This window comes from Carassius gibelio, chromosome A2 (genome assembly GCF_023724105.1).
Source record: "Carassius gibelio isolate Cgi1373 ecotype wild population from Czech Republic chromosome A2, carGib1.2-hapl.c, whole genome shotgun sequence".
In the NCBI taxonomy this organism is placed as follows: domain Eukaryota; kingdom Metazoa; phylum Chordata; class Actinopteri; order Cypriniformes; family Cyprinidae; genus Carassius; species Carassius gibelio.
In genome coordinates, this window is record NC_068372.1 from 10,514,701 (window position 1) to 10,541,649 (window position 26,949).

The window sequence follows — 26,949 nt, forward strand, 5'->3', positions numbered from 1 at the left end:
ACAATCTATTAGGCTCAAAGACTCCAGCATTTTAAAAGCCTTTTTAGTTTCGTGCACACTTGTGGTCTAGTCTAAAGACCACACAGATGCTGTTTCTCCCCGCCAGAAAAAAACAAGAGTAGAAGACTTATACAAAGAGAGGTGTGGTGGTTTGCTACATAAAAATGTGTCACTTTCTCCTAACTGTCATATTTTTTAACAGTACAATTCTGCACATCTGAAAGGCACATTTCTACCCTCTCACTGTTCATAAATTTAAGATATTAGTCATTAAGTCTAAATAAACACTACCTTCTTTCTATTTGTGACATTTATTTGATTTCCCTTTAATTCATATTGATGAAGCATCTCTGAGTAAAAGCAGACCACTTTACAAACCCATAAAAGAGGCACTAGGACCCTGCAGCTGAGGATTACGGAGAGACTAAGTGCTGACAGAGAAGGTTAACTGAGCTAAACACAAGAAAAACAAAAGAAGGAACCTCACTGTAATAGAGAGGCATGGAGAGATGGTCTGATAAATGACCCGGAGCTTGAAGATAGACAAAGTGACAGGTCAAGAATCAGAGACTGACATCAGTAGGAGTGCACAAACTAGAAGCAGAGGAGGAGTCTGGTATGAGAGGAAACTAAAAAGAGTGGAGCGCGAAAAGGAGATCTTCAAAACAGAGAGATCCTTTCTGATGGACCATTGAAATAGATGTGGAATAAACTGGAGCCTGGCAACAAGGACTTCAACTGGCAAAATACATTTTCATCACTGAAGGAATTACCGAAAATATAAACACAAGGAACTGTGAGAGCAGAAGACAATCAAACATCATTAAAAACCTAAAGAAGACGTGGAGATACCACCAACAGAGAGAGTATACCACACACAGGGTTTATCACAGGTAATCACACTGCAACTGAACAACAGACTTTAACCATCAACACAGACACACACACACACACACACAAACACACACACACATAGTGGGTGATTATAACACATAGGCTGAACATCCCTAACTCAAGCTTAGAGAGTTTAGACTATAGTCAGGAGGCATAGGGAATCTTGGCTATCACAGTGGACAGGCTGACTGTGGGTAGAATGGGTAAAAGCATGGTGAGGCCCTGTGGACAACTCTTATTGCACTCTGAACGCTCTGTCCACCAAAATATGAACTGATCTAAGAACAGATTTTTTTCTCCCATGTCTCCATCCCCACCCTGGGAATTAAAGTAGAACATTAATAGATCAGATACCAAATTATATTTTCCAAATCAAGAGCGACCAAAACCTAGAGGACTCTTCACAAAGAGTGTTCATACTTTGAAGAACCAGCACTCTGATTTCTCACCTCCACTCTTGGATATCCTTATGTATTAAGTACCGTTTTCATCATGTTACCCACAGGACATTTGGTCACCTCTCTGTGTTGGGAATGAAATGAAGTTGAGTAAGTTAGAAGTCCACCTACACTGAACAGACACTGCAGCATGAAGCTCTGGCATGGGGCAAGAGGGGCACTACTGGCCTTGCTGCTGAGTTTACTGCTGTTTTCCTGCACCACACAAGAGAGTGAGAAGAGTCTGGAGCTGCAAGAGGAAAACGATACAGTCAGCACTGAGAGCCCTGTAAGTCAAATGAAACACATATTCGTGATGTTACCCATTTGAAGCTTAGCTATTATTCAAGAGGTAAATAGGCTGTGTAGTTCACGCGTGTTTCAGTATAGATGGAAATTACATAATTAACAATATGTCAAAGTGCTAACGCTGTATGTGAACGACTGCTGTTTCCAGTGAATATGTGCGTGAGGCAACAGCGCGATCAAACAGCTGAAACAAATAATACTTAATTTTTGGTCACACATAAGGCAGAATTCAAAAATGCAAAGTGTTGGTAGTTTGGAAAAAATCAAGAATAATAACAGAGTTAATACTAATTATTGCTAAATGCTGGACCGTTCCCATTTCGCTCTGCATATGGAACCTGAAGATTTTTTTTTTTTAAACCAAGAATGAACCGAAATGAAAATGAAATGAAAACATTTAGCTTATATATATATATATATATATATATATATATATATATATATATATATATATATATATGTATATATACACACATAGGCCTTATATTTATTTACTGTTTAATAAAAATAGCATGCATATGATCCTTTGTGTAAAGGTCTTCTTTTATTTTTTGTTTTGTAGACTGTAGCCTAAGACTATCCTACATTTTGAAATTAACAAATTGTAAATTTTTTATGTTTTTTTTTTTTTTTTTTTTTTTTTTTTTACATGTTACAATGTTATATCATAATGTTATTGTTGTTTTACTTCCTTCTTTTATCTTATTTTAAAATGACATTCATTTCGCAATCCGTCCCTTTGCGCCACCTGGCGGTAGTTTCGCGAATGATTTTAACAATTACAGTGCCGCGGCGGTAAAGCCCAATTAGGCTGTCCACCATCTGTACACCTGCTGTTCACCTGTCAAGGCTTTAAGGCAGTACAAAAAAGACACTGTACAATCTCGTAAATCAATGCTCTGAATTTTACTTTAGGGTATGTAAAACGTTAGTCATGAGGGGAAAGTATATGGTAATGACATTCATAAACTTTGCAGAGTATGTGAGTTCACTGTAAAATACAGATTAGCTGAAGCTCTGATATGCTTATCTTTTACAGGATATTGTATCCTCTGACATAACAATCGTGAGCCCCCACAGGACATGGATAGCCTTTAGGGACAACTCAAACAAGGGTGGAAATAAGAAACCAAGAGGAAATAAAAGGCTGTCCAAGGTAATCTCTGATCCAATGTATAGGCATTACACACCATTCTAAAGATAAATAATATCAATAAATAGAATAAGTGCTTGAATAAATATGGAATAAAAGCTTTAATAAGTAAAGAAGTACTAAAAAATGGTAAAACGGTATGAAAACATATTAAGCACAGCACACACAAATAAAACTAATTAGGCCTATGTGACAACATGTCAGAAAGTGACAAAATGTTCACCTCTTCAAATGGATTTATCTTATTATGTAATGTAACCTGAAACTTTCTACATGTCCAGCATGGCCTTCCAGGTCCACCAGGCCCTCCTGGTCCCCAGGGGCCTCCTGGTCCTCCGGGCCCCCTACTGCCTCATCATGCAGAATTGATAAAGGACTTCCAAGTCAAACTAAAAGGTATACTTAGATTTAAGGTACTAATAATTAAACTACAATATGTTAAAATGGCATTTGATCAGAGGTTTTCAATTCTGATCATCGGGACCCATTGCCCTACACATTTTGTATGTCTCTCTTATTTAACACATTTAATTCAGATCAGTTTTTAAAGAGAAAGCTCCATGAACTAAAATTAATGTATCATATAAGGTAGACATACAAAATGTCCATTTATCTACACGTGCACCATCTAATGATTCAGTTCACTTGTGCTAAAGTAATAGTTTTCTTCAGTGATGGATGCACACTACACAAATACACCAGATGCTGGTGCACAAATGTGTTAAACTGGTGTTGAGTAACTGCTTTGACAACATATTTCAAAAGTTTGTTAAAGACATTTGAATATGTTGGTTACCATGGCCCAACAGCTTTTTGTTTTGGTTTGTCATTGCCTGATGTTTGGGATATGTGTTGTCATGTTCATTTGTTGGGGAGGCTGCTCGTCTGATTGTGGGCTGGGCTGATCTCTTAATAGATGTAATTTTCCAGGACATGGATTTGACTTGGCCTGGTCAAAGAATTACAAGGATTCCAGATTGTGTGTGTGTGTGTGTGTGTGTGTGTGTGTGTGTGTGTGTGTGTGACTGCTGGTGTATTGCCAGGAAAGCAGAATGGGTAAAAGCATGGTGAGGCCCTGCGGACAACTCTCATGGCACTCTGAATACTCTGTCCACCAAAATATGAACTGATCTAATAACAGATTTTTTTTCTCCATGTCAAAATCCACCCTGGGAATTAAAGTAGAACATTAGTAGATCAGCGACCAAATTATATTTTTCAAGACAAGAGCCAACATAACCTAGAGGACACTTCCCAAAGAGTGTTCATGCTTTGAAGAACCAGCACTCTGATTTCTCACCTCCGCTCTTGGATATCCTTCAGACTTAAGTTCCGATTTCATTGTGTTACCCACAGCACATTTGGTCACCTCTCTGTCAAGTCATGTTCAGCATTGCTTGATGTTTGGGAAACAGTATGTGTTGTCATGTTTATTTGTTGTGGAGGCTGCTAGTCTGATTGTGGGCTGGGATGATCTCTTAATAGGTGTAATTTTCCAGGACGTGGATTTGACTTGGCCTGGCCAAGGAATGCCAAGGATTCCAGATTCTCTCTCTCTCTCTGTCTCTCTCTCTCTGTGTGTGTGTGTGTGTGCATGTTTGTGTGTGGAATGAGTGTTGGAGTATTGCCAGGAAAGCAGACACAGGTCTGTTTGTGCTCTGTTGCAGTGAGCTGCAGGCTGTTCTGACAGCAATTTAAAACATAAAGGCTCTTATTCACACAGAAAAGTGCAGTGGCGCCATAGGCTCATACATTCTTGCATTCTCATTCCCTCACACTTCCATCCACTCTGTCTGTCTGTCTGTCACACACACTCAAACACTCCAAATATTTACATATTCTATTCATTGTGAGATTTTTTAATGACTTTATATGCAGCCATGTGTCAGTCAAATACATTCCCAAACATTTTACACTGGCTTTTTTCAGTGTTTTTGAGTCTGAGAAGGTGCCTAATCTATTGGGTTACACCAAGTCCCAAAACCTTTAAAATAATAATAATAGATGGGAATTAGTTCTTTTTTTATTTTGACATGGCAACTTTATAATCCTGCAATTACCTTTCCACTCAGAGATGGTAGGAACTTACTGTCTGCTCTGCGATCAACCCCCTCGTGTGGCCACAGCTTTCCATTGCCGACTGCAACACAACCTGCTGGCCCACCGTCGCAGTCTGCAGGAGCTCCAGCCCTTCAACAATGTGAGTGGAAAACAACTCATTCCAAACTAGAAACAATTTAGTCATTTCAATAACTTTGACATACAGTAGCACCCCCAGAGTTGTGAACTTCAATGTAAACTCTTAATTAGGCTTTCATTTGTCTGATGTAGCTCTAACCTCTAGATGTATGGTTTAGGAGCGATGTTAGCTATGGCTGATGTTGAAACAGACTGGCAAGCATTGGAGAAGGGTTGGCAATGGAAGACAGTGCCAATGGCGTAGTAATTTCATTTATGTGTTTTCCACAGCCCTCAAACACAGAGCAGTTCCCTCAAAGAGGACAGGGCTTTAACACCAGCAGTGGCCGGTACACAGCTCCAGTGTCTGGGTTCTATCAGCTCACAGCTAGTCTGCTACTGGGTATGTGGTTCAAATATGTTTTGGGGTGTGCTTCTGCCCCCAACATTCAGACCAGTTAACAACCAATAATTATTTTTGAATGGCTGATTTTTAACCTGATAGTATGGTTACAGTCTTAGTTTGAATTTAACATTGTGCATGGTTTATGTGTCTATACAAGGGAGAAAAATCAATATCACCAGCTCTAAAACCTAAAACAGAGCCCTAAACAGAGGTGCTTTAGCAGAATTTCTATACTTTGAAAAATTTCCCGAATTTGATGAATAACTTACCATTGATGAAGTGACTTACATTGTCAAAATGTGTAACCATTGCACCTTTAGGACTAGTCTAGGTTAGGTTGTCACTTGGCCAGTATCTTCAAAATAATTCAAAAGTCTACCCCTAAAACAGAGATAGGCAACTATGTTCTTGGAGGACCACTATCCTGTAGAGTTTAGCTCCATCTCTATTCAAACGTACCTGTAAAATCTAACCAAAGTCTTCAGGATTACTAGAAAATTAAAGGTATGTTTGTTTGAATTAGGATGGAGATGAACTCTGCCCTCCAGGTCCGCAGCTCCCCCAAAGGGTAATTATTAGTACCTTAAAGCTGTACGATCAAGATTCAAGATTTATTTGTAACTCACAAGTTACATAACATACAAAAAGCTGTGAAATGTAGGTCTGGCATAATTTATTTTTATAGACTGTGCAAAAAAATAATAATAAGAAAATGTAATAAAAAAAAATATATACAATATATTAAATTACTACACATATGATGTGCAGAGATGCTACACAGAAACTGCTACACAGATGAAGTGCAGAAATGTAAACAATGTGCAGTGAGGATGAGTTGCATAGTTAGCATTTGAGGATCTTAAAGGTCCCATTACATGAAATTTTCACTTTCTGAGGTTTTTTAACATTAATATGAGTTCCCCTAGCCTGTATATGGTCCCCAAGTTTCTAGACATTTTAATCGGTGTATATCAAGATTTTAATATCTTTCTCTGCCTTTGAGAAAAAGCAAGCTCAACAGGGCTGATCTTGAATCTCCTCCTTGTGACGTTATAAGGAGAAATGTTACCTCTCCTTTCTCTGCTTTGCTCACACAAATATTTACATATAAATCAGTCGCAATGTCAGCACAGGTGTTACAAACAGACTTTTATGATAAGGATTTGACAACACCGCCACAAACAGTGAGTAACAGTGTTCATTAATGCCTGACTTGTGATCAGTGATTTCTGATGTGTAGCTAATTATTCAAGTTCACACAGACTTTCTTTCTAAATTGTTTAATACTGATGCATCAGTGAATCAAGCCAGTGACTAAACGATCAACTTCACGTTGTTTCTCTTAGTAGCATTAAACAAATCTGTAATTTAAATTGTGATTTAACTACAGAGAGCGATCAAAGAACGCTCGCTTTTTTTTTTGGAGCTGTCACACATCGCGAGTATATCTGCACTCTTACCTAAACTGCCGTTACAATGAATGACACTGTTATGCTGCACAACAAAGCTCTTACTGTATTCATGTGGTGTATTCATGTGTTTGCTGTTAGTTGTGGTGAAAACATTTTGTGAGAGAAAACGTGTTGCAATAATGACGAGATCACTGCATTCACGCGATAAACAGACTCTTACTCAATGCTCATCACTGCAGCCTTACATGTGATGTGAAAAGATCTAAAAAATAATTATATAATCAACACTTCCACGATTCGTTAATCTCGACAGCTGTAAAAAAGTAGTAAAAAAAAAAAAATTATTATATATATATATTGAGAGGGGTTCCACATGTAATACGCATTTCGTATGCAAAGATGTCAGCCAATCACAACAGTTGTCATTTACTCTGAATCTCACAGCAGACACGCCCCTTCAAACAGAGCATTCAAGCCAGATTTTGCCTTGAAACGCTTCCGACACGGGTGCTCACGCAGGCAGTCTGCAAGCTCTAACCTGTTAACATGGGAGCCGAATTAAAAACAGACACGCCACGCAGCTGAGACGCTTGAGCCACGCATCCAGTGTGTCGCCGGCCTAAGTCGCATTTATTTAGAACCATGCACCAAGAGAAAACATTACCATCTACAGCCGCAAGAGGGCGCTCTATGTCTTCAGTGTAGACTACAGGAGCACTGAGCAGCATTAGAGCGCCCTCTTGCGGCTGTAGACGGTAATGTTTTGTCTTGGTTCATTTCTCTCGGTTCATGTCAAATTAATTTTGATAAATAAGTCGCACCTGACTATAAGTCGCAGGAACAGTCAAACTATGAAAAAAAATGTGACTTATAGTCCGGAAAATACGGTATTTAATGCTTGTGCATGACTGCATACTAATAAAAATGATTTGCCCCCGCTCTCTATTATAGATCAGTGTGTGTCCCATAGTAAACCAAATAAATATTACATGATAACAGTTAAATACTCTTTCCCTTTTTCTTTCTTTTCATTTAAGGATTCTAAGATTATTTGTACCAAGAATAATAATATTATATATATATATATATATATATATATATATATATATATATATATATATAATTATGTGCAGTTTAATGCACTTGACTGATTTGCTTAATTTTTAAATGATAATGTTTCATTCTGTTTTGACTTGCCATTTCAAAGACTACATTTTAACAATACAACACTTCATTAAAATGTCTGTGATTATTTAACCATGATCATGCAATATTGTATTTATCTTGTTTATCATGGGTCACATATTATACTGTCAGATCTTAGCCTGATTTGGGCCACATATCACTGGACTTATCTTGGCCACACTCCTCCTATCATCAATCGGCCCTCATGTTTTTTTACGGATCCCCGCCGTGCCGTCATTGCCACACATGGCCCAGCTCTGGCTTAAAGGGTACATGCCATTGCCGACAGGAGGTCAGCAGTGCCACCTTGAGGCCACATGTGGGCCAAGTCCGTTTGCTGTTTGGGGACTTATCTCATTATTTATTTATTAAGATAAGTTAAGAGTTGCTTTTAGTTGAAAGAGCTCGAAAATGTATTTTAGTCTAGGACTAGGTTTAAATCTTGTCTGTTAAACTGGGCATATGATATAGTTAATATAGTGTCCTATTATTTGTATAGCCTACTAAAATAAGCAGAAACTTAGGCATAGGGCCTATACAGGTTCTGCATGCTTTTGAAGTCAACCCCTGAATAATTCAAATTTAAATAATTTTAAATAATCAGATCATTTTAATTCATATTAATTTAGAATAAAGATAAACCTAGATTACAGTAATTGTCTAATTAGTGATCAGTATTGTTTTTTTTATATAATAAAAAAAAATTATAGCACATTAATAATAGCACATTAATCAGTCACTTTGCCACTTCTAAACACGTAAAAAATGACAATGCAATCTAAGGCTAATACATATAGGTCTACGATGCAATCAGCTGCTGGGATCATTATTATTTATCCAGAATAATTATAATAATATTAGGGGCAGCTGTGGTCTAATGGTTAGAGACTTGGACTAGTTACCCGAAGGTTGCCGGTTTGAGTCTTGGTGCTGGCAGGAGTTGTAGGTGGAGGGGAGTGAATGAACAGTGCTCTCTTCCACCCCCAGTACCCATGGCTGAAGTGCCCTTGAGCAAGGCATTGAACTCCCAGTTGCTCCCCGGGTGCTGGATACATAGCTGCCCACTGCTCCGAGGGTGTTTTAACTTCTCACTGCTGTTTGTTTGCACTTGGATGGGTTAAATGCAGAGCACCAATTCCGAGTATGGGTTACCATACATGCCAAATGTCAAGACATTCACTTTCCTTATCCTATTAGAATGAAATAACTCCATGATGCTTCTCTGTCTCTGTAATTTACTCTGATAAGATGTTTGACTGAGTCGATTGGAAACTGTTTTGTATTATTCCTGCATTACATCAGTGGCGTAGCAAGTCAATGTCCAGCTCAGTTCACTTCACCTAGGCCTTGTTGTTGATTTTTGTAAAGTAAATAAAGTTATGTGGATCGTGCTTCACATGCTGTATAAATGCTTGAAAATAATATTCAACGTTTTCAAGTCCATTCGTTATTTGTTGCACACAAGCTACACAATTATCACAGCTTTGTTACTACAAATTCCCTGCTTTTAATTTTATGACAAAATAAATAGAAAATAAAGATTTTGGTCCCACTTTATATTAGGTGGCCTTAGCTACTATGTACTTACATAAAAAATAAGTACAATGTACTTATTGTGTTCATATTGTATTGTAAAACACTTTTGCTGCTATTGAGGTGGGATGGGGTAAGGTTAGGGAGAGGGTTGGAGGTATGGGTAAGTTTAAGGGTGGGTTAAGGTGTAAAGTATGGGTCAACAGTGTAATTATGAATGCAATTTCAGAAATTAAATACAGATGTAATTACATGTAGTTTTTTTTTTTTAAATATAAGTACCATTTAAAAACATGTATGTACACAATAAGTACATTGTACTAAATTATTAATTAAAATGTAAGTACATAGTAGTTAAGGCCACTTAATATAAAGTGGGTCCAAGATTTTTACGCTCTTTAATTTGTAGATTGATAATTCGCCAGTAGTGGCATCATGAATCAATGATATTTTCCTCTTTAACATTTGCAGCAAGAAATAAACATGAATATTTGAATGCATGTAAAAAAATTATAAAAATAATAAGAACAATTTAATACAAACGAATGTCTCATAAAATCAATCAATCAGAGTTTAAAAAAACGACAGTTAGTCTTAAGTTTTATTGCTGTTTTTCATATATATATCAGTCACTGACATCCTCCCTAAATGAGGCAATTATTACTGTAGTCCCCAAAAAAGGAAGGACACAAGAGGAACTGGGTTCTCATAGACCAATTTCACTCTTAAATACAGATAAAACAATTCTGGCAAAAATATTAGAAATTAGTAATTAGAAATTTGCTGCATCCAAATCAGATTGGCTTCATACCAAAACATAACTCTTCCTCTAATCTTAAGCATCTTTTTTAACATTATTTACTCTTCCAGTGGCTTGCAGGAAGATCTAGCCATTTTGTCATTGGATGAAGAGAAGGCATTCGATCAAATTGAATGGCCTTACCTATTTGCTGTATTGAAGAAGTTTAATCTCAGAGATAATTTCATTTCATGGATTAAATTGTTGCACTCTAGTCCATGTGCAAGAATTCTCACAAATCGAACAATGTCTTCTTGTTTTGAGTTACACAGGTACAAGACATGATTGTTCACTGTCACTTTTGTTTGCATTATTTGTCCAGCACATGGAATTAAAGGCTGTAAAACTAGAAGTACTGATAATACATTTATGTTTTATGCAGATGATGTAATTATATTTATTTCTGAGCCCATTAGTAGCATTCAAGTTACTATCTCTTGTGGACAGGGTTAACACAGTTAAGATGATATTTCTCCCAAAATGTATGTATATAGTGCAGAACATTCCTGTATTTCTGCCTAAATCTGGACTCTATCCTGGATCCTTTTGTCTGGAACTATAAAGCCCATAGGATTTCTAAAAACCACCTGTGTAAACCCGAATTACAGGGAGGGCTCGGCCTACCTGATTTCCTTTATTATTATTGGGCTGCAAAGCTGAGGGCCTTGACGTCATGGATAGATTTCACTCCGGTGAGGGATACTGGCTGGTGAACAGAAGTAATGTCTCCCATATTAATGTAATACTTTTATCTACCAAAGGTATTGCTAGTTCACTTTATAATCATAACCCATAATCAGAATTCTGTTCGTATTTGGAAATAATGACACATTTCAAATTCACCCAAATGTTGTTTTTGCTCTCTGTCTCAGCTCACTCTATCTATTTTGCCCTTCAATATTAGATAGTGCATTTGAGTTTTGGAAAAAATTAGGGTTACGAAATGTAGGGAATTTATATATAAATGGAAAATTTGCTTCCTTTTAGCAGCTGTGTGATACATATCATATTCCTTCTAATCACTTCTTTAGGTACCTTCAAATACAAGATTTGTGATGTCTAACATAGCTAATTATGTCACAGAGACACCCATGTATCTGGACACATTTCTGGAAAGATTTCGTAGAGATGGTAGTACCATCTCCTTGCTCTACATGGGTTTAGAAAAGGTGAAAAGAACATATATGAAGAACATTACATCTGCATGGGAAGAAGATTCCTAGTGAAATTTTTGGAACAAAGTCTTAAACTGGTCCACAGATGTTCCATTAATGCAAGACATTGTCTCATTCAGCTTAAAGTGCTTCATAGGCTTCATTATTTCAAGTGTAAACTAAATAAAATATTTCCAGAATGTCACTGTGTGACAAATGACAGTTTTTAGATGCCAGCCTATCTCATAGCTATGTCTTGTGTCCCAAATTATAGTTTTTGGAACAAAATACTCCAAGTTCTTATCAGATACATATAAATTTTGTATCAGATATTTTGAATTTTTGAGACTTACACGGGTACAACAACAGTTTGTTTTGGAAGAAAAAAAGAAGTTCCATTTCTTAAATTATGGCTGACAGAGTTGACGGGTACACTACATTTGGAAAGAATCAGATATACGCTAATAGAAAAGATTTAATTTGAAAAAAAAAAAAAATGTGGTCCCCATTTATTTTCTTTCTCCAAACTTGTGATTAATATGTTTATTAGGCCTTCAGAACTACTTGTACCACTGGATAGCACTTTTTCAAGTTTTTGGGTGGGGGTATTGTATAAAAAATAAAAACAAACTTTTGTTAAATTATTATTTTAATAACTAATGTTTGTTTTTCATTTTCTTTCTTTGTTTATTTGTTATTTTATATGTTTGAATTTAAAAAAGTGTAATTACAAGTGACTATCTGAAAAATTATTTTAACAAACATAAAAGGTTCCAAACATATTTCTAAATTAACTTAATAAATAAATGAAAAGAAATATGACCACTTTGCCATTAAAAACCAAAACTGAAATATTGTAATGGTAACCGTATGGGGAAGAGAGAAAGAGAAAAGAATTCTCTGATAAGCTGTCGGACAAGGAACTAAAAGGTACCCTGGGCTCGGCTGGCCCCCAAACTGCCCAGGCCCATATGCACCTGCACCCTGCATGCCCAGAAATTACACAGCATCACATTAAACATAATTAATGATGAAGAGCTGAGCAGTTGCAGATATCATTACAATCTATCAATAAATGCAGTATTGTAATGAATTAATCAATTCTCTTTCTGGCTCAAACTGCATTGGCTAAGTAAAGGGCAGTCACGTGATGAACGAACCACTCAAAAAACCCGAAGACTCAAAAGAGGCAAACTGATTAGTTCAGAACTCATAGGATGTCATAGGCATAATAAACTGAATGAATCACTTGCCGAGACAACTTGTTCGTTCCAAGTCACATTAAAGATTCGTTCAAAATGAATGAATAGTTCAAGAACGACCAACCACTATAGACGCTGGCGGCTTGGCACTCCGGCAAATCGGATTGAAAAACTCACTTGTTTTGAATAAAGCAGACTAAAACATGGGGAGGATGAGCCCAAACTTGCATCCATTTTAAAAGTAGTGCTCGTCTGAATGTGACTGGCCATTGCATTCATAAACCCTACAGAATCGTTTGTGATTGGTTTAGAATGTGCAGTGCTGTAAAAACACATCTGTCTGTATAAACCCAGAATATAAACGCGATAAGTTTCACATAAATGGTTTCCCAAAGAAAATCATTATAAGGAAACCACTGAACCATTAAGTGGATTGCGTTCTTATTCTCGTATTCTCATATTCATGTTAATATAGTGAGTACTGAATTTGATCTTTTAACTTTACTTTTTAAATATATTAAAGCACTTCAAGTGTTTTTTTTACAACGTTTGCAGCACTGTTTAATAATTGAAATATTGCAGCGGGTGCTTAATATGGATTGCTGCATCATGTATCTTTTTTTTTTTCTTTTTCAGAATCCAGTGAGTCTCAGAAGAAGCCTTATGCCAGGCAGAGGGACAGTGTTAAGGCCTCTATATGCATAGAGTCTCTTTGTCAGAGTAATGTGTTAGTATGATCCATAATCAGCAATAGCACTGACAGTTTGAACTGTCATTCTAACTCACAGTCAGTCAAGCAAATGAGCCCTAAACCATGATTAATGTGTTTATATTGATGCAGATCTTTGGAGACAGTGACTGGAGTGAGTGCAACAGGGGGACTATTCAGTATTCTCCTGACCGGGACTCTTTACCTTCAGGTATGACTGACTGGCATAATAAACTGAACAAGAATTAAACAGATTACAGAAATTGTTTGCGCTAATAACGTTGACAGAAATTAAGTGACTGGGAATATTTGGGCCCAGTTTTTATTTTTGTTCAGTCACAGGGACATCTTCTGCTTTAGGGCCCTTGACAATCTTGTCAATCCCCGTCAAAAATGTGATGCTTACTTTTTGGCTTTTCATTTATTATGACTCATTATGAATGTTAAGACAACACACCAATTAATAAAAGTGGATACGCTAGAGTGCATATCTTAAATATTTCTTTATCAAAAACATTCTGTTGACCCATAAAACAAACAAAAAGCGTGATTAATATAGGTAATTTTTTTTTTTTTTTTTTTTACAGGCTGGAGAGTATGTATCTATTCTTATTGACAATGGGACAGGCTCAGCCCTCACAATTCTCCAAGACAGTCTGTTTTCTGGCATTCTTATTGGAGTATGAGGACACAAACCATAGACTTCAAAGAAGCTCATTTTATCAATGACAACAAAATACATATCTTTATTAGGTAAGGTATTCAGGACATATTATAATAATAATAATTGCATAAGAGGGACAACACTTTTCAAGCACCTACAAGAGACTCTATGTATTACCATTGATGCAAAGGGCAGCAGGATTGCACTGCTATTTATTTCCTATATAATAGCAACATTTAAACTCTGTTAATAGAGGTGTATGTATTTTTTCATGTGGTATGTTCATGCATTCCATCATTAACCGGGCTGAAGTTTTATTTATTTGCATTTCCTTTTTAAATGGATATTGATATTTGTATATATTTGCAATAAAATACTTGCATAAATGCTGAAACATGCTCTGGGAATTTATTTAGCCGAATACAGAGATTTATATTAATAAAATACTTCTTGTCACTGCCTGAGGAAAGTGTTTCAACATGCATTTGAAACTTCCTGCTGTATGAAAGATTTTCATGTTTTGTGATTGCTTACTATAACTGTAGAAAATAGGGAAGAGAAGTATTAATGGCAATAATAGAGTAACTACCACATTTGCAGGGTAAGTGGGGTGGACTTGCTTGAAAATCTTAGGAGAAAAAACCTAAAAGAAGCAGGTTATTTAGGTCTTTTCTAGCAATATTCAGAATTCTAGCAATAGGGACAAATGAAAATGGTTGCATTTAGGGTGATTTAAAACCTTTAAACCTTAAAGAAGCATGGCACCTTGTGTTTGGCACTGTGGAACCCCCTCAGGAGAAGCATGTCTCAAACTTCTCTCTCTCACTCAGCACCAACAAAACACTGCCAAACGCAATAAACACATCTTATGTAGAGACATAAGAGACAGACTGTGAGGAATAAAGCTGCATGATAAAGGTGACGAATGACAACCTGAGACATTTTCCTTTCACCTTCTGTCACACGGCCAATTCTATAATATCTAGAGAACAACAACAACGACAAAAACATAATAATAAAGAAAATAAATCTCTCAGTGAGCAGTGCTGTGTCAGTTAATTAGGGTCATGCACAAATAGACATACAAAATACAGAGACGACTCTTTGGCTGCTTTGGACCATTGCTGCGATAGGTCAGCGAGTCCACCATATTGGTCCAGGCTAGACTGCTCTGTAAAAAAATACAAGTAAACTTGGAGCTGCGACTTTTCTGGACAAAAAGTTGAGAAAGTTTATATTTATCTACAGATTTCAACGGTTTATTATCTACGTGGAGTACAAAAAAGTTTCTGCTTGTAATTACACAGAATCTCACTTATTAGAACTAGAAAGTGTTTATTTTCATAAAGAATTGTGAAGAATCATGCTTGTCAAGCATAGATATGGTTTATTTTCATTATCTAGATCTAGAATTTTTTTTTTAGGGTGGCAAAAGGGGTGGCAACACCAAAATCAAACCCCCATGCATAGTTTTGGGGGATTTATGATCTGACATACACAGTTGTGTTCACAAATATTTTAATATCATTAAGTAATCGTCTATACTGGTTAAAATGCAAAATAAATAATAAATATTTCAATATCCATCACAGCACCAAGCCAATAAAAAACTTAAACAGGTTATAAATGTTTCTGAGCTTGTATCACTAAAGAAGACATGCGGTTCTATTAAAATAGGCTAGATGGTATGATCACGTTTAGTGCAAGTTTAAGAGCAACACAAATATTTGAATTTCCTGACATAAGAAAGAAATACAACATCAAAGCACTGGAACTGGATCAGTTTTGAAAACAATGTTTGATTTTCTGTAATTAACAGAGATGGGAATGTCTGTAATCACCCAGAACAAACTCTATCAACCATATACTCTAGCAACACCCCAGCAACTTCAAAGCAAGAGCCTAGCAACCACCCAAAATATCCTAGCAACCAACTAGCAACATTTTAGCAGACATCTAACTGACCAAACCCATTTACGTTTATAAAAAAGACTTTGAGACAAGCCAGCATAAATTTGTCAACTGTTACACTCATTTTCAAATCTTTGCCTCTTTTTTCAACTTTACACACAGAATTTGCAATGCACTGCATTCAGAATATCACAAACACATCTAAAAAGCAAACATTTGCAAACACTTTTGCCATAATATTAATTCCTTTTAGATTTTTGTGTGTAACAGTGTTGTTTTTTTGTTGTTGCAAAAAGTGTTTTATGAAACTGAAAACTGAATCAAAGGCTGAGCACACACACACACACACACACACACACACACACACACACACACACACACACACACACACACACACACACACACACACACGCACACACACACACACACACACATCCATAAATATACACACATACAAAGAAAACAAGTAGACAGAATTGAAAGAGAATACAGAAAGCTAGTGTTGTATATACAGTATATATATATATATATATATATATATATATATATATATATATATATATATATATATATATATATATATATATTAGAAAAACAGTAGTTAGAAAACAAATGGAGAGTGCAGGTGACAGTGGGTCAAGTGTTTGTTTAAAAAAAAATAGATAACATAGATATAAAAGAGATTGCTAGAGTTTGAGGGTCAAATAAAGATGGAAGAGATGTGTTTTTAGATGTTCCTTGATGATGTATGTGCATTAGTGCAAGCAAAATATATTTTGCTTTGCAAGATAACAATTTTAAAGGTAACCATGTAATTGAAAAGGCAATGATTGACATACTGTAATAATGTTTGTAATTGTATTTTACCTGACAATTACTGTATTAGTGTAATATATTACACACTTTCATTAGTGAATTTATAGAATAGAACACCTTTATTGCATGGCTGTACTTTGAAATTTAAGATCTAGTAGCAATACACACTTACAAACAGTTCTATTCATTCCTTATTCATTCAGAAATACATCCAGTTAAAAAGGTATTAAAAATAGTTGGAAACATGAATATGTAGATATAAATAGTTTTGGATGAAAAGCAAATAATGAGGCACATCAAATTGGAATAAGTAATTGTGATGTTTGTAATTTTGCAATACTAATGTGTTGCCAGTAACTCCTCCATGGTTATTCCCAATGTCTGTAGTTGACTTTCAGGTTTTGGTGAGTATAAATGATAAAACAGACAAGAATCTAAATATTCAATAGTACAGAAATATATACAGTATTGTTCAAAATAATAGCAGTACAATGTGACTAACCAGAATAATCAAGGTTTTTCGTATATTTTTTTATTGCTACGTGGCAAACAAGTTACCAGTAGGTTCAGTAGATTCTCAGAAAACAAATGAGACCCAGCATTCATGATATGCACGCTCTTAAGGCTGTGCAATTGGGCAATTAGTTGAATTAGTTGAAAGGGGTGTGTTCAAAAAAATAGCAGTGTGGCATTCAATCACTGAGGTCATCAATTTTGTGAAGAAACAGGTGTGAATCAGGTGGCCCCTATTTAAGGATGAAGCCAACACTTGTTGAACATGCATTTGAAAGCTGAGGAAAATGGGTCGTTCAAGACATTGTTCAGAAGAACAGCGTACTTTGATTAAAAAGTTGATTAGAGAGGGGAAAACCTATAAAGAGGTGCAAAAAATGATAGGCTGTTCAGCTAAAATGATCTCCAATGCCTTAAAATGGAGAGCAAAACCAGAGAGACGTGGAAGAAAACGGAAGACAACCATCAAAATGGATAGAAGAATAACCAGAATGGCAAAGGCTCAGCCAATGATCACCTCCAGGATGATCAAAGACAGTCTGGAGTTACCTGTAAGTACTGTGACAGTTAGAAGACGTCTGTGTGAAGCTAATCTATTTTCAAGAATCCCCCGCAAAGTCCCTCTGTTAAAAAAAAGGCATGTGCAGAAGAGGTTACAATTTGCCAAAGAACACATCAACTGGCCTAAAGAGAAATGGAGGAACATTTTGTGGACTGATGAGAGTAAAATTGTTCTTTTTGGGTCCAAGGGCCACAGGCAGTTTGTGAGACGACCCCCAAACTCTGAATTCAAGCCACAGTACACAGTGAAGACAGTGAAGCATGGAGGTGCAAGCATCATGATATGGGCATGTTTCTCCTACTATGGTGTTGGGCCTATTTATCGCATACCAGGGATCATGGATCAGTTTGCATATGTTAAAATACTTGAAGAGGTCATGTTGCCCTATGCTGAAGAGGACATGCCCTTGAAATGGTTGTTTCAACAAGACAATGACCCAAAACACACTAGTAAACGGGCAAAGTCTTGGTTCCAAACCAACAAAATTAATGTTATGGAGTGGCCAGCCCAATCTCCAGACCTTAATCCAATTGAGAACTTGTGGGGTGATATCAAAAATGCTGTTTCTGAAGCAAAACCAAGAAATGTGAATGAATTGTGGAATGTTGTTAAAGAATCATGGAGTGGAATAACAGCTGAGAGGTGCCACAAGTTGGTTGACTCCATGCCACACAGATGTCAAGCAGTTTTAAAAAACTGTGGTCATACAACTAAATATTAGTTTAGTGATTCACAGGATTGCTAAATCCCAGAAAAAAAAAATGTTTGTACAAAATAGTTTTGAGTTTGTACAGTCAAAGGTAGACACTGCTATTTTTTTGAACACACCCCTTTCAACTAATTGCCCAATTGCACAGCCTTAAGAGCGTGCATATCATGAATGCTGGGTCTTGTTTGTTTTCTGACAATCTACTGAACCTACTGGTAACTTGTTTGCCACGTAGCAATAAAAAATATACTAAAAACCTTGATTATTCTGGTTAGTCACATTGTACTGCTATTATTTTGAACAATACTGTATCAGTAACTCATTAACATACAGATGGATCTAAAGATCCTGAAACAGGACAGAGCAGCAGCAATATATGTTCCAAGGATATATATGTTAACACATTAAACCATTCAGACAGAATTTAATGTTCCAATAGTAAATTAGAAATAAAGGGATTATTAAAAAATACTAAATATTAAAATATATAAGGCAAAATGGGATGGTGATAATAAAGGACAGCATTTATATAATATTCAAAATGAGAGGAGAATTTTGGGGAACAGTAAGGAAGACAGCATAATAGCTCGACTTAGAATTGGACACACGGCAATTAATCATTATTTATAATAGGAAAACATGAGTCTGGACTTTGTGTTAAATGTGATCTTTCTGAAACAGTTGAACATATTTTAATAAAATTTAAGGATATGAAAACGGAAGATGACTGATTAACTGACAGAAACACTTCATATAGAAATAAATCAGATCTCACCTCAGCTGTTCAGTGTTTCCTCAGGCAATTTTTTGATTCACAATGCAGTGTACATTGCCATTGATTCCACTTGTTCCAGAAACTCCATTCTTTGATGATTCTTAGTTTATCAAGACAATCATCTTCATCTTCACTGTCCAGCTGCTCTGTCAGTGAGCTGGTATCAGCAGAAGAGGACGAAATGGCTTTAAAACTGTATGCTGCGGTGGTGCCAAAATGTTGTAGAATGTCATTGGGTAGTTTATGCTGGTAACAAGTATCATCAGCCAGCTTCAGTCCATACACAAGAAGTATGGAGTTAAGAGTGTGCAGTGACAGTATTTCTTAACTTTGACTTGACCACACTCATTTGGCTGAACAGCCGTTCAACCTCTGCATTTTGAGTATGGCAAGGAGAGGGCAGTGTAGCTTTGCACAATTCTTGAATGGATTTTGAATTAAATTTTGTCAATTGTCTGGGGCTGGTAGCTCAGCTACATTTATCATTTCAGTGTTGCTTTTATTGTGCTTTATTATTTCCTTAACACTGAACAGAGCCATGTTTCGTAAGATTTCGAGATTGTCTGGGAGCCTTGCTTGCAGTAAAAACATCAGATGTTGATGCATAGTCTCCAAAAAACCTTTTCATCCTCTGGAGCAAGACTGAGTTGGGACTTTGGGCTTTGAAAAACTACCCAAGATATGGTGCTGGACTGAGATGACCATCAATGGCATCCTTCAGGACATCAATCTTTGCCATAGCATTGACTACTCTGCTGCAAACTGATTGTCCAAAAGCTTGAACGGATCTCTAATGACTTCACTGCAACTGATTTTAAAAATGTAAGATACATAGTTGGTCTTGTTTATGTACATGGCATGGAGCACATCTGACATGTAACAATCCTCACTGGTCTTTGTCAACTCAAAGTGGAGTTTCATTTCTTCCCCTTTGTCCAAAATACAAGTTACCACAGGCTCAATTGATAGCCAACGTGTGGCACACACTTACGAACCTGTAGGGGTTTCTAACTACAGTTAATGGTGGGATACATTGCTTTGCCATTTTGGGGAAATCAAAAACCAGTTGTTTTTCCCTGATTAAGGATTCAACACATCTTGGTATGGTTTCTTTGGATGCTGTACTGACAGCTAGTTGTAAAGAAAGGCACACACCACGGATGAGTAGAAAATTGGGCAAAGTACATTCTTCTTTTAAAATCTTGTGGACTCCATTGTGCACCCAGGTCATCACAGAGGCATTATCAGTGCCAATACCCTGAAGATTCTCTTTTTTTTAAGGTTACACTTTTCGAGAAACTCAACTATTTCCTTTCCTACTGATTTTGCATCACCCGCCACCAATTGAACCAGCCCAAGAAATGTGGACACAAGTGTTCTTTTTTTAGCACTAAAATACCGAATCTCCACAGCCAGGTGTTCTGAGACACTGACATCAGTCGACTCATCCGAAAGCAGAATTAACTTCTCACCCCCCACCTCTGTTGTTATCATTTTCAGAAAATAAGGAGCCAATACTCCCTTAATCATTTCTGTGCATTTGGCGTGATGCATGTGGAAGTTCCTTGCTGCCACAGAATCTGAAAAGGAATCTGACAAGCAATACCTAATTAGTCGCATGCTAGCAGTGAACAATGTTCCGCAGTGGCCATTGCCACAGTAGCTTCTGCACTTTTGAAGTTATCCACTTTCTTAACTAGCTGTGGTAATGTAAACAGCTTAGCGGGGTTATATGGTTTTGATTTATTTATATGCTTTGCTGTAGTACAATGTTTTTTGATGTCATACATTTTTGCAAGCATATCTGATTTGCAGTATGCACAGTTTGCTCGGCAGTCATCCCCAACTACTGGCTTGAGCCATCCTTTACATTCAGGTACAGACTTCAGCTCTTTTCTGTATTTCTGGCTGTACAGTTTTGATTGAGACATGTTGATAGATGTACAGTATTGTTCAAAATAATAGCAGTACAATGTGACTAACCAGAATAATCAAGGTTTTTCGTATATTTTTTTATTGCTACATGGCAAACAAGTTACCAGTAGGTTCAGTAGATTCTCAGAAAACAAATGAGACCCAGCATTCATGATATGCACGCTCTTAAGGCTGTGCAATTGGGCAATTAGTTGAATTAGTTGAAAGGGGTGTGTTCAAAAAAATAGCAGTGTGGCATTCAATCACTGAGGTCATCAATTTTGTGAAGAAACAGGTGTGAATCAGGTGGCCCCTATTTAAGGATGAAGCCAACACTTGTTGAACATGCATGTGAAAGCTGAGGAAAATGGGTCGTTCAAGACATTGTTCAGAAGAACAGCGTACTTTGATTAAAAAGTTGATTAGAGAGGGGAAAACCTATAAAGAGGTGCAAAAAATGATAGTCTGTTCAGCTAAAATGATCTCCAATGCCTTAAAATGGAGAGCAAAACCAGAGAGACGTGGAAGAAAACGGAAGACAACCATCAAAATGGATAGAAGAATAACCAGAATGGCAAAGGCTCAGCCTATGATCACCTCCAGGATGATCAAAGACAGTCTGGAGTTACCTGTAAGTACTGTGACAGTTAGAAGACGTCTGTGTGAAGCTAATCTATTTTCAAGAATCCCCCGCAAAGTCCCTCTGTTAAAAAAAAGGCATGTGCAGAAGAGGTTACAATTTGCCAAAGAACACATCAACTGGCCTAAAGAGAAATGGAGGAACATTTTGTGGACTGATGAGAGTAAAATTGTTCTTTTTGGGTCCAAGGGCCACAGGCAGTTTGTGAGACGACCCCCAAACTCTGAATTCAAGCCACAGTACACAGTGAAGCATGGAGGTGCAAGCATCATGATATGGGCATGTTTCTCCTACTATGGTGTTGGGCCTATTTATCGCATACCAGGGATCATGGATCAGTTTGCATATGTTAAAATACTTGAAGAGGTCATGTTGCCCTATGCTGAAGAGGGCATGCCCTTGAAATGGTTGTTTCAACAAGACAATGACCCAAAACACACTAGTAAACGGGCAAAGTCTTGGTTCCAAACCAACAAAATTAATGTTATGGAGTGGCCAGCCCAATCTCCAGACCTTAATCCAATTGAGAACTTGTGGGGTGATATCAAAAATGCTGTTTCTGAAGCAAAACCAAGAAATGTGAATGAATTGTGGAATGTTGTTAAAGAATCATGGAGTGGAATAACAGCTGAGAGGTGCCACAAGTTGGTTGACTCCATGCCACACAGATGTCAAGCAGTTTTAAAAAACTGTGGTCATACAACTAAATATTAGTTTAGTGATTCACAGGATTGCTAAATCCCAGAAAACAAAAATGTTTGTACAAAATAGTTTTGATTTTGTACAGTCAAAGGTAGACACTGCTATTTTTTTGAACACACCCCTTTCAACTAATTGCCCAATTGCACAACCTTAAGAGCGTGCATATCATGAATGCTGGGTCTTGTTTGTTTTCTGACAATCTACTGAACCTACTGGTAACTTGTTTGCCACGTAGCAATAAAAAATATACTAAAAACCTTGATTATTCTGGTTAGTCACATTGTACTGCTATTATTTTGAACAATACTGTAGAAATAAATCAGATCTCACCTCAGCTGTTCAGTGTTTCCTCAGGCAATTTTTTCATTCACAATGCAGTGTACATTGCCATTGATTCCACTTGTTCCAGAAACTCCATTCTTTGATGATTCTTAGTTTATCAAGACAATCATCTTCATCTTCACTGTCCAGCTGCTCTGTCAGTGAGCTGGTATCAGCAGAAGAGGACGAAATGGCTTTAAAACTGTATGCTGCGGTGGTGCCAAAATGTTGTAGAATGTCATTGGGTAGTTTATGCTGGTAACAAGTATCATCAGCCAGCTTCAGTCCATACACAAGAAATATGGAGTTAAGAGTGTGCAGTGACAGTCTATTTCTTAACTTTGACTTGACCACACTCATTTGGCTGAACAGCCGTTCAACCTCTGCATTTTGAGTATGGCAAGGAGAGGGCAGTGTAGCTTTGCACAATTCTTGAATGGATTTTGAATTAAATTTTGTCAATTGTCTGGGGCTGGTAGCTCAGCTACATTTATCATTTCAGTGTTGCTTTTATTGTGCTTTATTATTTCCTTAACACTGAACAGAGCCATGTTTCGTAAGATTTCGAGATTGTCTGGGAGCCTTGCTTGCAGTAAAAACATCAGATGTTGATGCATAGTCTCCAAAAAACCTTTTCATCCTCTGGAGCAAGACTGAGTTGGGACTTTGCTCTTTGAAAAACTACCCAAGATATGGTGCTGGACTGAGATGACCATCAATGGCATCCTTCAGGACATCAATCTTTGCCATAGCATTGACTACTCCGCTGCAAACTGATGACAAGAGGTGAACCTGATTGTCCAAAAGCTTGAACGGATCTCTAATGACTTCACTGCAACTGATTTTAAAAATGTAAGATACATAGTTGGTCTTGTTTATGTACATGGCATGGAGCACATCTGACATGTAACAATCCTCACTGGTCTTTGTCAACTCAAAGTGGAGTTTCATTTCTTCCCCTTTGTCCAAAATACAAGTTACCACAGGCTCAATTGATAGCCAACGTGTGGCACACACTTACGAACCTGCAGGGGTTTCTAACGACAGTTAATGGTGGGATACATTGCTTTGCCATTTTGGGGAAATCAAAAACCAGTTGTTTTTCCCTGATTAAGGATTCAACACATCTTGGTATGGTTTCTTTGGATGCTGTACTGACAGCTAGTTGTAAAGAAAGGCACACACCACGGATGAGTAGAAAATTGGGCAAAGTACATTCTTCTTTTAAAATCTTGTGGACTCCATTGTGCACCCAGGTCATCACAGAGGCATTATCAGTGCCAATACCCTGAAGATTCTCTTTTTTTTAAGGTTACACTTTTCGAGAAACTCAACTATTTCCTTTCCTACTGATTTTGCATCACCCGCCACCAATTGAACCAGCCCAAGAAATGTGGACACAAGTGTTCTTTTTTTAGCACTAAAATACCGAATCTCCACAGCCAGGTGTTCTGAGACACTGACATCAGTCGACTCATCCGAAAGCAGAATTAACTTCTCACCCCCCACCTCTGTTGTTATCATTTTCAGAAAATAAGGAGCCAATACTCCCTTAATCATTTCTGTGCATTTGGCGTGATGCATGTGGAAGTTCCTTTCTGCCACAGAATCTGAAAAGGAATCTGACAAGCAATACCTAATTAGTCGCATGCTAGCAGTGAACAATGTTCCGCAGTGGCCATTGCCACAGTAGCTTCTGCACTTTTGAAGTTATCCACTTTCTTAACTAGCTGTGGTAATGTAAACAGCTTAGCGGGGTTATATGGTTTTGATTTATTTATATGCTTTGCTGTAGTACAATGTTTTTTGATGTCATACATTTTTGCAAGCATATCTGATTTGCAGTATGCACAGTTTGCTCGGCAGTCATCCCCAACTACTGGCTTGAGCCATCCTTTACATTCAGGTACAGACTCCCGCTCTTTTCTGTATTTCTGGCTGTACAGTTTTGATTGAGACATGTTGATAGATGTAGGTAAGTCTCTTCCAGATCAAAAATTCTTGAACATTTACATTCACTGAGTTTTATGGTTGTTTTAATAATTTTACCAAACAAATATGAAATGTGTGCTACTGCCGCTGCATCCAGCCAGCAATTTTTAGTGCTGCAGCTTTGTGCCTGGCTATTTAGACCTTATATAGCCCCACCTCTGCACTCTTTGTCTTTATTCTTGTTTTGTGTTTCTACAGCAATCTTAAGATTTTATGAATAAATAGCTCATCTTGAGTTAAGTCTGCAGTCACGACTGCTCTTTATATTTGAGTCTCTTTTCAAAAGTTGCTAAAAGTAGCCAAATAAATTATTAGAAATTGCTACATTTGTTGCTAGGTGCTTTTTGAAAAAAAAAAAAGTTGCTAGGGTAGTCTGAAAAGTTGGCAACACTGAATAAGTTAGCCTGAGAAAGATCTCGATTTGAAGAGTAAACAAATAAGGCTGTTGTACTTAACACTTCACAAAATACAATATTACAACAATACTTAATATTTATCATGCAAACAGGAGTTTCTGCCTTACATAAATCTGCATCGGTTTGCATTTGGGTGTTATTACAAATCATACAAATATTTATGAGTATAGAAATGGTTTTGCTTAAATTAGATTTAAGTCATAAGCATTTTTTTTCTTTTTTCTACTCTTCTACAGAGAGTAATCGGACAGTCTCGGATGTTGATGCAATGGAGTAGAAACTGTTAGAAGCTACCTTCCAGAAACAAGTGGTATGTTCTGACATAACCATTTAGCAGGTTCACAGGAATGAATGTTAACGTTTTTTTCAATTACAGTACTTTGCAGAAGTCTTAGACCACCATTTTTTTTTTTTTTTTTACAATTTATTAAACTATTATATTTTTTTTAAAATACTGCTTATACAGTTCCTGTTTTCTGGTTGTATTCTAATAAAAATCCTGAGATATAACTATAGAGTCATTATACCATTTCCAAACCACAAATATAATGATGGTCTAAGAAATTTACACAGTACTGTAGCTTTTTTGCAATGTTTTTGTAGCACAGGCAACACAATTGAACTACAAGTATGAAACATCATCGATGTGATACACATAATAGATTACAACTTCCAGTGCACCATCAAATAACCTATGGCTGCACGATTTTGGGAGAAATGTTATTCTGATATTTTTTTGTGTTGTCTCCCCAATAATGATAATCTTGTTTTCTGTTATGTTGCTGTGGTGGCAGAAATTGGCGGGAGTACTGTGGATGAAGCCACAAGAAGAATGATGGCCTTCCTTTTGGACCACCCCTTATCAAGGGTGTTAAATTTTGTTGGCCGGCATGAAAATGAGAGGTACGAGGGCTCAAACTGCTTGAGGTTGTATGAGGTATGTGTATTTGCTGTTAGATTATTTACAACATTAATTTACAAACAGAGGTTATTGGGTAGAGTTGAGTTTGTTCTTTGTAAATCAGTGGAATCAAATCAGTCTGACTGAATGCAAAAAATTGTCTATACTAGGACAAACAATATACCAAATTATGAGAATATGGACCAGGTGTACTGCCTTTTTTTAGTGATAAGTAATTTAATTTGTGATGTAGTGATCACAAAACTCACAGTTTATAATAAATAACGAAATTCAAACTTTATTAAAGACACGAACACTAATACAAGTGAAGTGATACAAAAATAAGAACAAATGAAGACGTCAGATGCAAAATCGGTCTGAAATTTTCTTCTAAAATAATTTTTATCAGTCTTATGTTTATGTTCAGTTATTTAACTGTATTGGCAATGAAAAGGACCTATACATTGCCTAATAAAAATTATAATTTTTTAAAGAATTTCAAATGGACAAATTTTGACATTTGTTATTAAATGAGAGAAATGTAATTTTTGTGTGAACTATTCCTTTAAATGTTGCCCTGTGCCCTTGTTTACACAGAAACCATTTGTTTATGATAGAATATTATATCCAATACCATTATTTCCTGAAACATAAAAAAATGGAGATGACTGCTTATTTATTACAAGGGCTTAAATATGGAATTTAATCTCACATTAATGCTCTTTATGTGTTTTACAGGAAG

The 26,949-nt window shown here is 36.7% G+C and overlaps 1 protein-coding gene across 1 annotated transcript; it reads left to right on the forward strand.

Moving 5' to 3' along the window:
• The first annotated feature begins 440 nt into the window (after window positions 1–440).
• Window positions 441–14,429, forward strand: LOC128022658 (erythroferrone-like). The gene is made up of 9 exons (XM_052610416.1): window positions 441–893; window positions 1,400–1,620; window positions 2,680–2,796; window positions 3,075–3,189; window positions 4,866–4,993; window positions 5,263–5,374; window positions 13,299–13,389; window positions 13,504–13,582; window positions 13,959–14,429. Exons 2-9 carry the CDS (start codon window positions 1,483–1,485, stop codon window positions 14,055–14,057), a joined length of 879 nt encoding a protein of 292 aa, XP_052466376.1. The 5' UTR covers window positions 441–893; window positions 1,400–1,482; the 3' UTR covers window positions 14,058–14,429.
• The last annotated feature ends 12,520 nt before the right edge of the window (window positions 14,430–26,949 follow it).

Excerpts from the sequence above, each read along its gene's own strand:
- LOC128022658 (XM_052610416.1), top strand. The coding sequence starts at position 1,483 with ATGAAGCTCTGGCATGGGGCAAGAGGGGCACTACTGGCCTTGCTGCTG. Across the intron at positions 1,621-2,679 it reads CAGTCAGCACTGAGAGCCCT|GATATTGTATCCTCTGACAT; the intron begins GTAAGTCAAATG and ends TATCTTTTACAG. Across the intron at positions 2,797-3,074 it reads GAAATAAAAGGCTGTCCAAG|CATGGCCTTCCAGGTCCACC; the intron begins GTAATCTCTGAT and ends CTACATGTCCAG.